The sequence below is a fragment of the Trichechus manatus genome, unplaced genomic scaffold (genome assembly GCF_000243295.1).
Source record: "Trichechus manatus latirostris isolate Lorelei unplaced genomic scaffold, TriManLat1.0 scaffold00045, whole genome shotgun sequence".
In the NCBI taxonomy this organism is placed as follows: domain Eukaryota; kingdom Metazoa; phylum Chordata; class Mammalia; order Sirenia; family Trichechidae; genus Trichechus; species Trichechus manatus.
Genome location: NW_004443981.1, coordinates 4,649,739 through 4,665,800, shown reverse-complemented (window position 1 = coordinate 4,665,800; position 16,062 = coordinate 4,649,739). Strand labels below are relative to the sequence as shown.

At 38.8% G+C, this 16,062-nt stretch overlaps 2 protein-coding genes across 6 annotated transcripts in view; one reads left to right on the top strand and one right to left on the bottom strand.

The window, feature by feature from the left end:
- CPSF2 (cleavage and polyadenylation specific factor 2) overlaps positions 1-9,139 on the bottom strand; it is a 40,206-nt gene extending 31,067 nt beyond the window's left edge. For 2 of the 5 annotated variants that reach the window (XM_023731744.1, XM_004376677.3), the window contains exons 1-3: positions 8,970-9,138; positions 5,322-5,380; positions 894-1,075 (exon numbers count right to left, since the gene is read on the bottom strand). In XM_023731744.1, the coding sequence (XP_023587512.1) occupies positions 894-1,042 (149 nt within the window). In that variant the 5' untranslated portion in view covers positions 1,043-1,075; positions 5,322-5,380; positions 8,970-9,138. Of the gene's footprint in view, positions 1-893; positions 1,076-3,931; positions 3,986-5,321; positions 5,381-8,969 lie in introns of those variants that run through there. The other 3 variants (XM_023731746.1, XM_023731745.1, XM_023731747.1) reach the window with 3 other exon arrangements.
- Positions 9,140-9,373: 234 nt separating this feature from the next.
- NDUFB1 (NADH:ubiquinone oxidoreductase subunit B1) lies at positions 9,374-15,634 on the top strand. The gene is made up of 3 exons (XM_004376676.3): positions 9,374-9,456; positions 14,092-14,236; positions 15,525-15,634. Exons 2-3 carry the CDS (start codon positions 14,097-14,099, stop codon positions 15,559-15,561), a joined length of 177 nt encoding a protein of 58 aa, XP_004376733.1. The 5' UTR covers positions 9,374-9,456; positions 14,092-14,096; the 3' UTR covers positions 15,562-15,634.
- The last annotated feature ends 428 nt before the right edge of the window (positions 15,635-16,062 follow it).

The window sequence follows — 16,062 nt, the reverse complement described above, 5'->3', positions numbered from 1 at the left end:
GAATATGCTGGAGTAAAAGAACAAAACTAAGAGCTAAAATTATGATACCTATAAATTTCAATTATTATTACTCCTGTCCTGCATACATTATCAAAATTACAGCTATAAACTGCATCTAAAAATACAGTGTGTAGACACATAAAGAAAGAGAGAAAAAGAGAGCGAGCAAGGGAGGAGAGGAGGGAGGAAGAAAAAGAGTAGACACCAAAAGTAAGTTGATTTTGAAAGGCTATCTTGTATACTATTGATTCAAGTTCAATAATTCAGCTTGGAATTTCAGAAATATTAAGGACAAGATGTTTAATCTGTCACTTGTTTATTATGTATTTTTGTCTCAATTTTTTAGGACAGTAACTGACAACATACTCATTACAGTAAACAATCTTTAACTAGGGAAGCACAGGCTCTCATTGACAAAAGAAGTTAACCAGAGAATGTCTTTTGCTTCAAGTTCTAAGTTGTTTAAAGGTTTAAAAACTCTTTCCTTTCATAATTAGTACAATCCTACAAACATAACTGAATGTTCCTTTCGTAGGATCCTTTGGTATCTCACAGCCTTTATTCTGAGGACCAATTCTCAAGGTCTAGTACCAAATGACACAGAAAGTAGACTAAATGTGATCTGATTGCAGAACACTGACATGGAAGGCTTTTCCTCTCCTCGACTCTTACGAACTTAAGCCTACTCTTTCCTAAAGTTAGAGTGCAAAAATTCCTGAGTGATCCATTAGCCAAGTAACAATTAAGATTTTGCTCAATTTTATAATCACAGCTTATAAATCAATCAAAGCATTACAGGTTAAACAGTCACTAAATTAGAGCAAAAAGCAAACACTGTGTAACATCAAAAAAGAAGTTGATTTAAAAGCCTAGAAATATGAAAAGTAACTTACTTCCTCAGGGAATCTATAATATCCATAGAAAAGTGCTCATCCCAGCCACAGTCCAATAAAAATCTAAACTCATCAACCTGGAGAAGATAGCAAAGAGCAGACTCTTCTTGGACCCCAGAGAGGGTAGTTAATTTGATAATAGATGTCATTTTTTTGGTCCAATAACAACAATCTAAAAGGTTCTTTCAAAACAAAAACACAATTAAACATAAGAGCACGCTCCAAAATATAAAACTGACAATTAACTAAAATTATATCAAATTTGTAAGTGCACAGAAATCCCATAAACATGGAAAGCAAACATTTTAAAGACTATTACCATCATTGCTAAATTTAAAGATACAACTATAATCTTACCCACTCTTGTTTAAATATCCTTCAGTTGCTCCCCAGTGTAGTTTAGCGAAAAGTAGGTTGATTTTGGAATCAGATAGACCCAAATTTGAATCCACTCCTATGTGATTTTCGACAAAGTAGTTAACGTTTCTTTAGCTATATATCCCAGTCTATAAATGTGAATATTAATATATATGTACAAGGAATGTTGGAAGATTTGAAATAATGTATAAATTACCTAGAACAGCTTAGTTCATCCAAGTTCCACAAAAAGTAAATGTTTGCTAAATTAATGAACTCATCCTTTAAGATGATTTTGTTACTCCCTTACTTTGCTTTTATTAAAAAAAAAAAAGTTTTTTTGGTAATTACATTACAATTATTAGTTTACATGTTTTTCTCTCCTATTAGATCCCCTTGAGAATCTAGTAATAAAAAGCTATGGACCCTTCCTCCTCCCCCTACTGCTCAAAAGAACAAATACAAAAAAACACATATACATACAGAAATTCACATACTTTTCAGGGAGTTTAATGTTAAGAACTGTTATACTGGATTGTGAGCAACTGAAAAATAAAGGTGATATCATCTTATGTCTGCAGTTCCAAAAACAGAACTTGATACACAGCAGGTGTTCAATACATATTTGATGGATGGATGGATGGTTGGAATGCCTACTACACATATTTCAAGAAGGTGAACATGTCTACTGGGACTTAGGAACTAAAAGGACTGCATGCTATTAAACAGATGTTAGGAAAATATTCATTATGAAAGTGCAACTCCACAGCAACACTTTAGATTTCAGCTCCTTAAAATAAATTAGCCTTTCCTGACAACTTCAATATTTAATAGGTATATATATCCTTTCTTGATAAAAACCCTAAAGAAGGTTAGAATAGAAGGGAAATTCCTCGTGATATTCAGGGCATATATGAAAAGCCAATAGCTGACACTATACTTAAGAGAGACTAAGAGCTTTCCCCTTGAAATTGGGAACAAGACAAAAGTGACTGCTCTCACCAATTCTCTTTAACATTGTATTAGATGCCCTAGCCAGAGCAATAAGATAAGAAAAAGAAATAAAAGGTATCTAGACTAGAAAAGAACAAGTAAAGTTATCTCTATTCACATATGATATGATTCTATATATTGAAAATCCCAAAGGGTCCATAAGAAAACTTCTAGAGCTAACAGAGGAATTTAGCAAAGTGGCAGGGTACAAGGTCAACAAACATCAGTTGGGTTTCTATACAGTAGCAATGAGAAATCTGAAAGGGAAATTAGGGAAGCAATTCCATTTACAATAGCACCTAACAGAATAAAATACCTAGGAATAAATCTAACCAGGGATTCAAAGGACTTATACAATGAAAACTAAAAAACACCACTGAAAGAGATTAAAGAAGACTAAAACAAAAGGAAAGATATTCCATGTTCATGGATTGGAAGGCTAAATACTGTTAAGATGTCAATACTACACAAAGCGATCTGTAGATTCAACGCAACCCTGATCAAAATTCCAACAGCCTTCTTTACAGAAATAGAAGAACAAATCCTCAACTTTATATTGAAGGGCAAGAGGCCCCAAATAGTTAAAAACAATGTTGAAAGAGAAGAACGAAGTAAGAGGACTGACACTTCCTGATTTTAAAATATACTATACAGCTATAGTAATCAAAACAGCTTGGTACTAGTATAACAATAGATACACAGACCAATAGAACAGAATTGAAAGTCAATCTATAGTCGACACATCTATAGTCGACTGACTTTTCACAAGGGTGCTAAGTTCATTCAATTCTCCTCAAAAGATGGTGCTGGGAAAATTGAATTTCCACACGCAGAAAAATAAACAGGATGCATGCCTCATATCATACACAAAAACAAATTCAAAACGGATTCAGGACTTAAATGTGCAAACTAAAACCATAAAGTTCAATCGGGGCAGCGCTGTCAGGTCTAGCTTTCAACAATGGATTATGTAATATAATAACAAAAACACAAATAGCAAAAGACAAAATAAATAAGTGGGACCTCATAAAAATTAAAAACTTGTATATCAAAGACTTTACAAAAAAATTGAAAAGACAAGCTACCAACTGGGAGAGTATCTTCAGAAACCATATATCCAATAAGGATCTAATAACTAAAATATATATAAAACTTCAACTTAACAGCAAAAAGATTAATAACCCAGTCATAAAATGGTCAAAGGACTTGAGTAGACATTTCACCAGAGGACACTGAAATGGCCACCAAACACATGAAGAATGCTCAGCATCATTAGCCATCAGAGAGATGCAAATCAAAACCACAATGAGATACCATTTCACTCCCACTATGATGGTTAAGATAGAAAAAAAAAAAAAAAGAACAGAAAATAATGAATGTTGGTGAGGATGTGGGAATACTGGAACACTTATCCATTGCTGGCGGGAATGTAAAATGGTACAGCAGTTGTGGAAAACAGTGTGGTGGTTCCTCAAAAAACTAAAAACGGAACTACCATACGACCCAGCAATTCCACTCCTAGGCATATACCCAAAGGACTTGAAAACAGACTCAAAAAGAGACTTGTACACCAATGTTCATTGCAGCATTATTCACAATAGCCAAAAGGTGGAAACAACCTAAATGCCCACCAGCAGATGAATGGTTAAACACAATGTGGTACATACATACAATGGAATACTACTCACCCAGTAGGAGAAATGAAGTCTTGATACACGCTATAGTATGGATGGAGCTTGCAGACATTACACTGAGCGAAATAAGCCAATCACAAAAGGACAAATGTTGTATGACTTATATAAAAAGTCAAAGAAAGGCATATGTACAGAGACCAAAGTTTATTAGTGGTTACCAAGGCGGATTAATGGTGATGGAAAAATTGCATTGATTAAGGGTAGGGTTGCACAGCCTATTATTGCAATTGCCGTCAATAAGTTGTACACCTGTAAAAAGTTGAATTGGCAAAAGTTGTGTGACAGATATATTTACAACAGCTACAAAAAAAGAGTACTTGCTGAGGCTGCTTACGTACAACCAAACACCTCATGGGATTTGGTTCTTTGGTTTGGAAGTTTAGGGTCAAAGTTTCATGGGGCATCCCAGTTAACTGGCCTAATAATATGTTTAGTGCTTTTGTTCTACCTCCTAGTTTGCTGTGTACTGCCTGGGGTCTTAAAAGCTTGCAAGTGGCCATTCAAGGCACAACAATTGGTATTTACTTGCTTTGTCTGTCCACTCTTCCCATCCTGATCCCCACTAGAATGTGGACTCCATGAAAGTAGAAACAAAAAAAAAAACCCGTTGCCGTCGAGTCAATTCCAACTCACAACCACCTTATAGGGCAGAGTAGAACTGCCCCATAGGGTTTCCAAGGAGCTGCCCGGTGGATTTGAACTGCCAACCTTGTGGTTAGCAGCCCAAGCACTGTGCCACCAGGGCTGAAAGTAGAGACGTTGTCTATTTTGATCCCAGCTATATTCCAATGCCTACCCAGTGCCTAACATACAGTGTTGATCAATAAAAGTTTCTTAAATGAATGAATGAAGCGTGGCTAGTATTAAATGAGCTTAGTCCCCTTACCATACCATTAATGTTTTCCCTTGCTAGGAAGAGCTCTGACTGCAGTACTAGCCTTGATCCATTTTGTGTTCTTAGTATATTAGAACATGCCTTGCACATAGTGGATGCTCAATACATAGCTGCTGAAACAAACAAAGTTAAACTATTGGGTTGGTATGTTCCTATTTGTAAGTTATAAGAGGTACAAAGATATTAATTCTCTTACTGATGAAATAGTTATAAATACAATTTTGGAAAGAACCTAGGAAATTCTCCCTGCCAAAAATCTTCCTGTACCACAATCATATTAATGGGCTAAGAGAAACTCTTTTTCTACTCAAGTATACCTTAAATCCCACTTTTAAAATTTAGAGTATGAATGAAAGCACAAAGTATCTTGCAGAGAAAACTTTTTTTTTTTTGCCAGCAGACTCAGATTTCAACAGATGAAAGGATATTTTTATTAAAATTGCTCATAGTATAACGAAGTTATATTTTTATTAGGTACTCATTACTTACTGATGTATCAGTAGTATATATGATGAAACACCATGAATTCAGAGGAGTTCTTTATAAATCTAAAAAATAAACAAATAAGAGCCTCATGAATATAGTATAATGATTTACTTGCTTTTAACTATAGTGTTTAACTAGCATGTCTTGCCCTAGGATGAACACTGTTAGCACCACGGTCCTTTTTCTTAAAAGAAACTTTTCATAATTTTAGGAAGCATAAGTTTACATAAAACAAATAGAAATAATAAAAGACAATAAAAATAAATAATAATGTACCAAATTGGCTATAATCAGGTGCTGAAATATAGTTTAGGAAACAAGTTTTAAAAATTAACATTAGCTTGTTATTGAGAATCACAGAAGAGGTGGGACCTAAGATTATATGTTAAGGATTGAGAGGACCTGTGTAAAAACAGACAAAAGGAGAAGGCATTCAAAAACAAGGAAATAACATGAGCAAAGGCACAAAACAGAAATTCATAGAGTATCAGTGAGAAAAACTACCCTGGCACACCTGCATATTATCAAAAAGTGAAAGAAAAGGCCAAATGAACATAAAAGGGCCAGATAAATGAAGGGCCTTGGGAACTTTGGACCCAATCTCTACAGGCAACAGAGAAGCATTTTAAGATCCATTACCAAGTAGGAAAATGACATGATACAGGTAATTCATTATTTTAGGAAAATTAGCTGGTGGAGATGAATGACTGAATAAGAAGATACAGAAAGCAGAGAGATAAAAAGGGAGAATATTTAGCAGTCCACTTCCTCATCTCGACTTTGCTGCTTCCATTTTGGGACTATATTTCTTTAGCCTCAAACGTACCCAATGACGTCAGGTCAATTCCGACTCCTAGCGACCTTATAGGACAGAGTAGAACTGCCGAATAGGGTTTCCAAGAAGCAGCTAGTGGATTCGAACTGCTGACATTTTGGTTAGCAGCCAAGCTCTCAACCAGTGCGCCACCAAGCCTCAAATGCACTTTTTATAATTCTTTGACATCAATTCATTAGTCATTATCTAAGGCATTGAATCTTGAAATGCTACATCTTTGATTCCTCCCTTTACTTCTTCTTGGATAGTCTATTTTCAACTCCTGATTGTTTTACCCTCAAAATGCCTTGCACGTATACCATTCCTTTTCTATTCTGTCAATACCTTAACACAGGGCCTCTTCACCTTACATTTAGGTTTCCCTGCCTCCAGCCTTTCCTCTCTTCATCTCTACCTAAACACTGCTGCCAGTTAAACCTTCAGAAAGACTCCTGCACATATTACCACTTGCTCAGAAATCTCTGAAGGCTTCTTACTGCTTGAAAAAAAACAGAACAAAACAAATGCCTTAGCTGGCAATGGAGTTCTTCAGCAAACTGTCCGGACATCACTGCTCACCAACATCATCTCAAGGCCCAGATCAAATTCCACTGCAATGCGTTTGGTTTTTTTATGGTTACCAATCCCCCCATTGTTAGTCTTGACTACATTAGTTCTGTTCAACAGAAATATAATGCCAGCCAGATGCAGCTTAAAATTTTTTCATAGCCACGCTGAAAAGAAACAAGTCACATAAATTTATCCCAGCATATACAAAGTATTACCATTCAACATGTAATTATTATTTAAAAATCATTAATGATATATTTTACCTCTTTTGTTTTTACTGTCTTCAAAATCCAGTGTGTATTTACACTTACAGCACATCTCAATTGGAACCAACCAAATTTCTAGTGCTCAAAAGCTACATGTGCCAACTGTAATACAGCAGGTCTACTCTAGACACTAAAGTCAATGCTTGAGACTACAGAGTAGTGTGCTCTGCCACTCCTAAAGTGCAGGCTGGCACCATTCTGTTTTTACGTACAGGTCTTAGACTTGATTTTAATGGTATCACCAACCAGTTAGACTCCCAGACTAAAACTCTGGAGTCATTCTCCTACCATCAAATTGACATTTCAGAAATGTCTCTCTTATAAACAAACAAAATCCAAACCCAATGCCGTCGAGTCAATTCCAGACAGAGTAGAACTGCCCCATAGGGCTTCCAAGGTTGTAAATCTTCATGGAAGCAGACTGACACATCTTTCTCCCTCAGAGCAGCTGGTAGGTTCAAATCGCCAATCTTTTAGTTAGCAGCTGAGTGCTTAACCACTGCACCACCAGGGCTTCTCCTTATATTCTTACTGCCCTACAGTTGAGGCACTGAATGACTGCAATTCCCTCTCATCTAGTTTCCCTGTTCCAAGTTGATCCTCCATACAACTGGCAGAGAGACTATCTTCAAAAACAAGTATTTTCGTGTCCCCTCCTTAAACAAAGGATCCACGGGCTTCCTGTTAACTACTGAATAAAATCTGAAGTCCTTAGTTGGAAATCAAGACCCTTCACAAATTGATGACCTACCTCTTGCTTCACCAACCACCCTTGCACTGCACGTTCAAGCACACTTATTGTCCCACTCTAAGTACCTAAAACTTCTCAAGTCTCTGCATCCCTGTACTTTTTGCCTCTCCAGGAATGGCCTCCTCTGGAGTTTCAGAAACTCCTTTTGACCCTTCACGACCCAACTGAAATATTAACTCCTTTACACCCGGGAAAAGCTAGTTATTTTTACCTAGCAAAAGCGGCACAAAAAAATATTTGTTGAAGAAACTGAATGTATAGAGGAATAAAAGTGTTCATCTTTGTATCTCCAAGAACAAGAACAGTGCCCAAAACAACATAAATGTGCACTGAAAGAATGAATCCTCACAAGATCATAAATTCCTTCAGAGCGGTGAATGTGGCCGATATTATTTCATCTCAAATATCTGTCACAGTTACTTGCTCTTTCAATGACTGGGTATGTTGAAAATGACAACTAAGGGGAACTATGCAAAATCCACGGAAAAAACAAAGGAGTGAGTTCGGGTTAGCACTGCAGCGCGAACGGAGTGCGAAAATCTTTCTGGTCAATTCCGGAAGAGCAGCGGTTTCACACCCGGATCAAAAAGATTGTAAAATAAAAGGGGATACGCAAATGATAAGTCAGGTTCGCCTGATCACAGGAGGCCAGACTTGCCTGTGACCTCCTGTCTTCTAAAGAGTATGTTAAGATCACACAAAGACAATGAGGTCTTAAAATATTGCAGTGATACGAGTGCAAGCGCTCGGGTATGATGGAGGCAGAGCGTGGAGAGCCGAGACAATTTTAAGAAAGCGTGGTAACATCTTAAAGATCTTTGGAGTCAGTCAACTAAAAGGACGCCTACTTTGTGCCCAGTGCTTAGTAGACTCGTAGTCTCTCATCCCGACACAACGGGAAGACCCCGAGCGAGGAAGCTGAGAACAGCGTAGACGCGAGGCGGAAGAGCTAAAGGTGGCGCCGGATTAACTCCTCCAGCGCCAAGAGACAGCAGAGAGAAACCGCAGGAAGGAGGGAAGGAGACATGGGAGTGAATGGCACAGCCTGCCCCAAAGGAGCTACGGAGAAGTCACTTCTCTTTCCCTCGCTGAGCACTTCTGCCAGGAACGACCAGGACCGGCTCAACCGAAACTCCGGGAGCAAGTCCCCAAGGAAGACTGGGTCGGCGTTGGAGCCAGGTTCTCCCTGAGGGCCGAGGACGCCCCCTCCCTCATCCAAAGGCTTACTCCTTTCTTCTGCCCTCACTTGCCTCGTCAGTCCTCCCCCAACGCCGTCCACTGCCCTTCCCAACCCCTAGTCGAATCCAGGTTCGAGAGCGAGAAAAGCTGGTACTCGCTCAAAAGCAACTGTAACGATCGGCCTACAGAAGCCTCTCAGTGGCGGCCGCCATCTTGAAACTGGAGAGGAACGGCAGAGGCAGGGAAGACTCAGGATTATACCATCTCTGGGGGGGGGAGAACGCAACTTTAGGAAGGAGAAGGCACTTACACCAACAAGTCTCGTCACCTTGGACGGAGGTTTTATTTAAAAATTATTTATTATATTTGAAAGCCGAAATAAATTTGAGAAGAGTCAAATATGAAGAGGAAGAAGGGTTATGACTTCCAGGTGCCACCCCTCCTTTCGTGCGGGCGCGGCAAATGGTAGAGCCCGAGGCCGCAGCTTCCGCCGGCGCCGATCGCTGAGCTCGCCCCTGCCCTTGGTCGTGGGGTCGTTGTTGGCAGCGGGGGCAGCAGGTTGGTGCGGGCCCGATCACGGTTGTGCAGACAGGGAGGGGTCTTTTCAATGAAAGCCCTCGGCAGTGGTGGTGGTGGTAGTGGGGTTTCTGGGTCTCCCCAGGGCAGGAGCGGCTGGGCTCCTGAGCGACGGAGACGGGCAAGGGGAGAAATAGTCTTTTTTTCTAGTGGACGCCTGCGTTCACGTTTTCCGCCTGGCAGCTTTTCGAAGGGGAACTCTGAGACTGTATAACAGTCATAAAGGCCGGAAACGTCTTTAGGGATCGCTCGGTGATCTCCGCCTCGCCGGCTGAAGAAAGAAAACCGGCCAGGATCGCATGCCGAAACGGAAGCACGGGTGGGGCGCCTCTGCGACCCTGTAAGATTCGGCCAGTGTCAGCGTTCTGTCCCCTGGTTAGTTAGGATTGGAACCTAACTTCACTCTCTTCCACCAAATAAGCACTTACCCTTTTGTGTTTTAAAAACTCAGTATTTAATTTGCTCGTGGTTTCTAGGTTGTATGTGTCATTAAGACTGTTCTGTACCTCGAGTTTAGATCCTCGAGGTTAAGTCGGCACTTTGTGAATACTACATATAAACGGCTGTAGAGACCAATTAGAGAGTAGAATATTATTTATTAAAAATAAATATATTTAGTGACATACAGAAAATACTAAGTATGGGTTTGGTTTTTGACCAAAACCAAACCCGTTGCGGTCGAATCCGATACCAACTCAGGTGACCGTATAGGGCAGAGTATAACTGCTCCATAGGGTTTCCAAGGAGCAGCTGGTGGATTCGAAATGCCGACGTTTTGGTTAGCAGTCGTATTCCTAGAGGTGGGCAAAACAAAAACTGGATCATTTTGGTATGGAATGGTAAATGATTAGTTATATGATTCCTAAAGTCCATAAGATAAAAAACTAGTTTTTTTTCAGGATCTGAAGTGAAAAAAAATTTTTTTTTCTTGAAAGTACTCATAAAAAAGACACTAATTCCTTGTACAGTGGTAAGCATGTGTATAACATCATTAATGTTAAATACAATGGGTTACATAGGCCTGTATCTGATAATATATTTGTTAATGTTGCTATATGACAAAATGACAGGTTGCAAGTTAGTAAAAGCGTATACACAGCTGTCTCACAGGCACACGTGGATATCCCCTAGAGCAGCTGGTTCTTTGTTTTTTCCTCTGAGTCCTCCGGCCTATCCTCCCTCATCCAAAACCTAGGCTTGCCTCATTGAAGCCTGGCCCCAGTCCTCTTTGTCCCTTCTCTATCACATCAAGCTAACTTATGTCTTGGGCCCAAGAACCTGAGAGCCTGGCTACCTACCCTTCCCCACAGTCCACTTTCCATCGTTCTAGCTTACTTCTTATATCCATAAATCATTGTCATCTCTAGTTACCCACTCAGTAAAACGTATGGAACAAATTGTGTTCAGTGCCACGACTCCCAAAGTTTACTAAATACTAGACTGTACAACTGTAGAATTAAATGCATCTGAGACTAAGATTTGTCGTTTACCTCGTAGAGATGGAATTATGGTTCCTTCATATTGGTTAAGTTCCACTCAGGATTCTGATTGTATAGAATCTTTCTATCTATTAGTCCCACTGTCTTTACCTTTGTTGTTGTTAGGTGCCACTGAGTCGGTTCTGACTCGTAACAACCCTTTGTACAACAAAACGAAACACTGCCCAGTCCTGTGCCATCCTCATGTTCGTTGTTATGCTTGAGCCCGTTGTTGTAGTCCCTGTGTCAGTCCATCTTGTTGAGGGTCTTCCTCTTTATTGCTGACCCTCCGCTTTACCAAGTATAATGTCCTTCTCCAGGGACTGATCCCTCCTGATAACATGTCCAATGTATGTGAGATGAAGTCTCGTCATCCTCGCTTTTAAGGAGCATTCTGGCTGTACTTCTTCCAACGCAGATTTGTTCATTCTTTTGGCATTCCATCGTATATTCAATAATCTTTGCCAACACCACAACTCAAAGGTGTCAGTTTTTCTTCAGTATTCCTTATTCATTGTCCAGCTTTCGCTTGCATATGAAGCAATTGAAAACACCATGGCTTGGGTCAGGCGCATCTTAGTCTTCAAGGTGGCTTCTTTGCTTTTTAACACTTTAAAGAGGTCTTTTGCAATAGATTTGCCCAGTGCAATGCATCTTTTGATTTCTTGACTGCTACTTCCGTGAGTGTTGATTGTGGATCCAAGTAAAATGAAATCCTTGACAACCTCAATCTTTTCTCTGTTTGTCATGATATTGCTTATTGGTCCAGTTGTGAGGATTTTTGTTTTCTTTATATTGAGGTGTAACCCATACTGAAGGCTGTGGTCTTCAATCTTCATCAGTAAGTGCTTCAAGGCCTCTTTACTTTCAGGAAGCAAGGTTGTGTCATCTGCATAACACGGGTTGTTAATGAGTCTTCCTCCAATCCTGATGCCCTGTTGTTCTTCGTATAGTCCATCTTCTCAGAATATTTGCTCAGCATAGAGATTGAATAAGTATGGTGAAAGGATACAACCCTGACACACCCGGATACCTTTGGCATCTGGGATTTCTAGAAGAGCCTAAATGCATGAAGAGCCACAGAGTCGTCTCTTCTGCTCAGAGTAGAGCCAAACAAAACCAATTCCTTATGGTCTGGGCCCCACACCTCAAAAAGTACCAGCAGTGATGGCTCATGGCCTACAGGTGGCCATGGGCTTATTTGAGCCATTCTTGGGCTAGGAGTCAACAAGTATTTTTTGTTGGTAGTGCAAAACAATTTCTGATAGCTGTGCTTAGGGTAGAATTGATACCTCTTTCAAGGTTACGTTGTTTGACTGAGGTATGCGTTGCTATCCCCATCCTTGACTGGCTCAATTTTATAAAGCAAGTAAATAGTTGAGACAGTAAGCACTTTGTGGGCGCTTGGCCAGTATCTACTAAAAAGTAAGTATTAATCAAAATAGTATTTAGGCATCTAAATGCAGATAATGTTATTTAGTGCAGGCACAATACCAGGAGAACCACCATCTTCTAGAAATAAAGATTACATACACTTAAACGTTTATATGTCCAAGAACCACTTACATCAAAATCAGCTGGGAAGGCATCAGAATCAGCTGGGAAATACTGTCAAATACAGATTTTTCCAGCCCCACCCTGGAGGTAGGGCCAAGGAATCCCTATTTTGAAAAAGGCTCCCCAGATGATGTGCAGGCAAGTTTGAGAACTCCTATTGTAGACAGTAGACTAAAAACGTAAGAATAGTTGGTGACTAAATTGTAAATTATATGCTTTAAGTATCTTGTCATTTACTTACATCATAATTTCCTAGATCAGTGATACTCAGAGGAGCTCACTCTGTAATATTGCCCTTTATGAAATACATAATAATTGTATGACTGTAACTTCACGGTCATTTTCTAGCCCAGTGCCTTGTATATAATGAGTGTTTGATTAAAGCTTGAGAAATGAATTAGAATTGTGTAAGTGTGAGAACTACTGTCTTAGAGAGGCAGGAAATTCGGTGTACATAATCCTAGTAACTTTAGTGCTAAGCATTTTTGTTGGCAGAAATGTACTACTCTTTCTAAGGTGTTATCATATATCTTCTCAACCATTGTATATGATTTATTCATTTTAGGTTATTTGCAAATAAGCGTATTTAGATTTCATCTTTATATACAGAGTTTTACAAAACAATGACAATTGGACTATTTTTTTTATTGAATTGGTGCAGATTTATCTTCCACATGCTGAAAACTAGCTCTCCTATTCCTCCTCCTCTGCCTTTTGGAAACTCTTGGAACTTAAAATCAATTCAGGGAGAGGCCTCTTGGAGAGGCAATGTGGTAGCGTAGGAAGGAGCCAGAGCTTTGGAGAAGACCTGAATTTAAATTCCAGCTCCGTGTTTAATAGTTGGGTTTAAGCTATTTGAATCCCATTTGTCTTATCATAAAATGAGAAAAATAATAGTTATTTCACACTGTATATATAGGACTATATAGTGGCCCTGGTACCTAGTAGTCATTCTATAAAAATTAATTGCTTTTTCCCTTATCTTTTGTAAAGTCACTTAGTAGATACTTAGATCTACTGTGGCATTATTGAAAGTGTTTGTTTTCTCTTTTCATTTCCTTTTAAAAATTAGTTTTCGATTATTTATAAAAATGATCGACCTGTTGCCGTTGAGTTGATTTCGACTCATAGCAACCCTGTGGGACAGAGTAGAACTGACCCGTAGGGTTTCCAAGGAGCAGCTGGTGGATTCAAACTGCTGACCTTTTGGTTAGCAGCTGTAGCACTTAACCACTGTGCCACCGGGGCTCCCAGTAATTTATAGCTTTACCTAAAGAATTCCGTTTCTGGCAAAATGTTACTATTATATTTATTTTAGCAGTCTGAGAGGTTCTAAATGTATTTTACGTGCGTAAAAATTCTGAATCAGTACTAGGAGGATGCAAGTAATCAGCTTTTTCAGGTAGAATTTTTTTTATGTACTGTACTGCATTCTGATGCCAAGCAAATTTAAAGAAGTTTATGCGTATAAAATCTATCTCCTACTTCCAGGGCTGTCTTTCTGTTTCAGATAAGAATTTAAAAGATATTTGAAAGGCAGTGCATTTCTGATAATCTTTTATTTTGATTTTTTTTTCTTTAGCAATCATGGTGAATTTAATTCAGATGGTGCGTGACCACTGGGTTCATATACTTGTCCCTGTGGGATTTGTTGTTGGATGTTATCTGGACAGACGAAATGATGAAAAACTAACTGCTTTCCGGAACAAGAGTATGTTATTTAAAAGGTTAGTTCCTGCATTTTTTAAAGAAGCAGTTGACCAAATTTTGGGGGTATTCTTCTTGATATCATATGTGCCAGAAATAAACAGAAGGGATAATTTTCCTGCTTGAGTACTTAACATTCAAGTGATAACTACTTTTTAGTCTTGTTTGTTATCTGTCCTTGGATACAGCTGTATGATTACCTCTGGAAGATAGTTTTCAGTTTATGAGCAGGTGGTTTCAAATCTTTGAAAGTCCCATTTTTTGGAATGTATTTCACCAAAGAAACAAAATTTTAAACCGCTCTCTAAAGCCTACCCTATATACTGCTTTCACATATATTACCACGTACGATCTTACTTAAGCCAGGATGTAGCTGAAATGTTGTTGTTGTTAGGTGCTGTTCAGTTGATTTTTTTGACTCATAGTGACCCAATGTGACAAAGCAGAACTGCCCCGTGGGGTTTTCTATGCTGTAATCTTTACAGGAGCAGATTGCCAGGACTATTCTCCTGTGGAGCGGTTGCGTGGGTTCGAACCTCAACCTTTCAGTTAGCAGCTGAGCCCTTAACCATTGCACCACCAGGGCTCCTTGTCGCTGAAATAGATAGTATTAATAGTGCCATAAGGAGCCTTAGGGGTACAACAGTTCAGAGCTCAGCTGCTAACCAAAAAGTTGGCAGTTCAAACCCACCTAGCAGCTCTGCAGGAGAAAGACCTGGCGATCTGCTTCCATAAAGATTACAGCCAAGTGCTGTGTTCTTCGCAAGAGCGCTTTAAAGAGATAGGGTGGTTAAGTAATAAAACAGCAATTGGCAACCGCCTGGCCTCATTGTCTCTCTAAAGACATCTTCTCTGGCAGCAGAGAGTTAAGAGTTAGCTAGACAGGGTATCTGCCAGTACTGATACACGCTGGGATGTATATATAGGGATGTATACAGGGAGCAAAAGACTTGAGCTTCAGCCGCAGTTGATATGTAGAGGTGGTTCACACGTCAGGGATTTCAAGAAAGGTAAAACGAGCTAGAACGCTTGCAGAAAACATTAAATGAAATCATTGGAAGGATAGTAGCGTTTGTATAAAGCTAGACTAAGAAATTATGGTTTTTTAATCTGGAAAAATGCAGTTGAAGATATAGTAAAATCATGAGAGAATAGAATGAATATGTTGAATCTCATGTAAAGTTTTAAAAATGGGTCATCCTAATAGAATATAGAATAATGAATCGATATTCTTTTGACCTTCCCTTTTATCTCTTTATAAAGGTTTTATTTATTCTTTCTCCTTTCTTTTTTTTTTTCCCCACACAGGGAATTGAAACCCAGTGAAGAAGTTACCTGGAAGTAAAAGCTATGGCTAAATTATAGAATGTTCATATTTTAAATACATGAGACAAATAAAAACATGTTTATTATTTGAAGAATTTGAAGTGTGATTCTTTTTATGCTAAAGTAATTTTCAAATTTCAAGTAACAAGCACATTTTAAAATCCATTCATTTAAAATGCAATTACTGCATACCTAATTGTGTACATTGGTGTTAAATTAACAATTAGCATTTAATTTTTTCTTTCTCATTTTGGACTATGGTACTATTAAATGAAATGGTCAATTTCTTTTTCCTTCAGGTACTTACAGTCCCAGTGACTGGTGTATAGAAACACTATTTGTTGAATGAAAGAAAACCTGGTGAGATCTGCATTTTGGAAAGATCACTAATAGAGCTACGACTCAAGTGTATGGAGATTGGAGTCAGAAGGCCAATTCAGAGATCCTTAGACTGGACTACACAAGACGCTAAGAGGGCTTGGACTAAGCAATAGCCATGAAGACAAATGGGAGAGGCAAG

Coding starts and splice junctions, on each gene's coding strand:
- NDUFB1 (XM_004376676.3), top strand. CDS start 14,097: ATGGTGAATTTAATTCAGATGGTGCGTGACCACTGGGTTCATATACTT. Junction 14,237..15,524: donor AAGAGTATGTTATTTAAAAG/GTTAGTTCCTGC, acceptor TTCCCCACACAG/GGAATTGAAACCCAGTGAAG.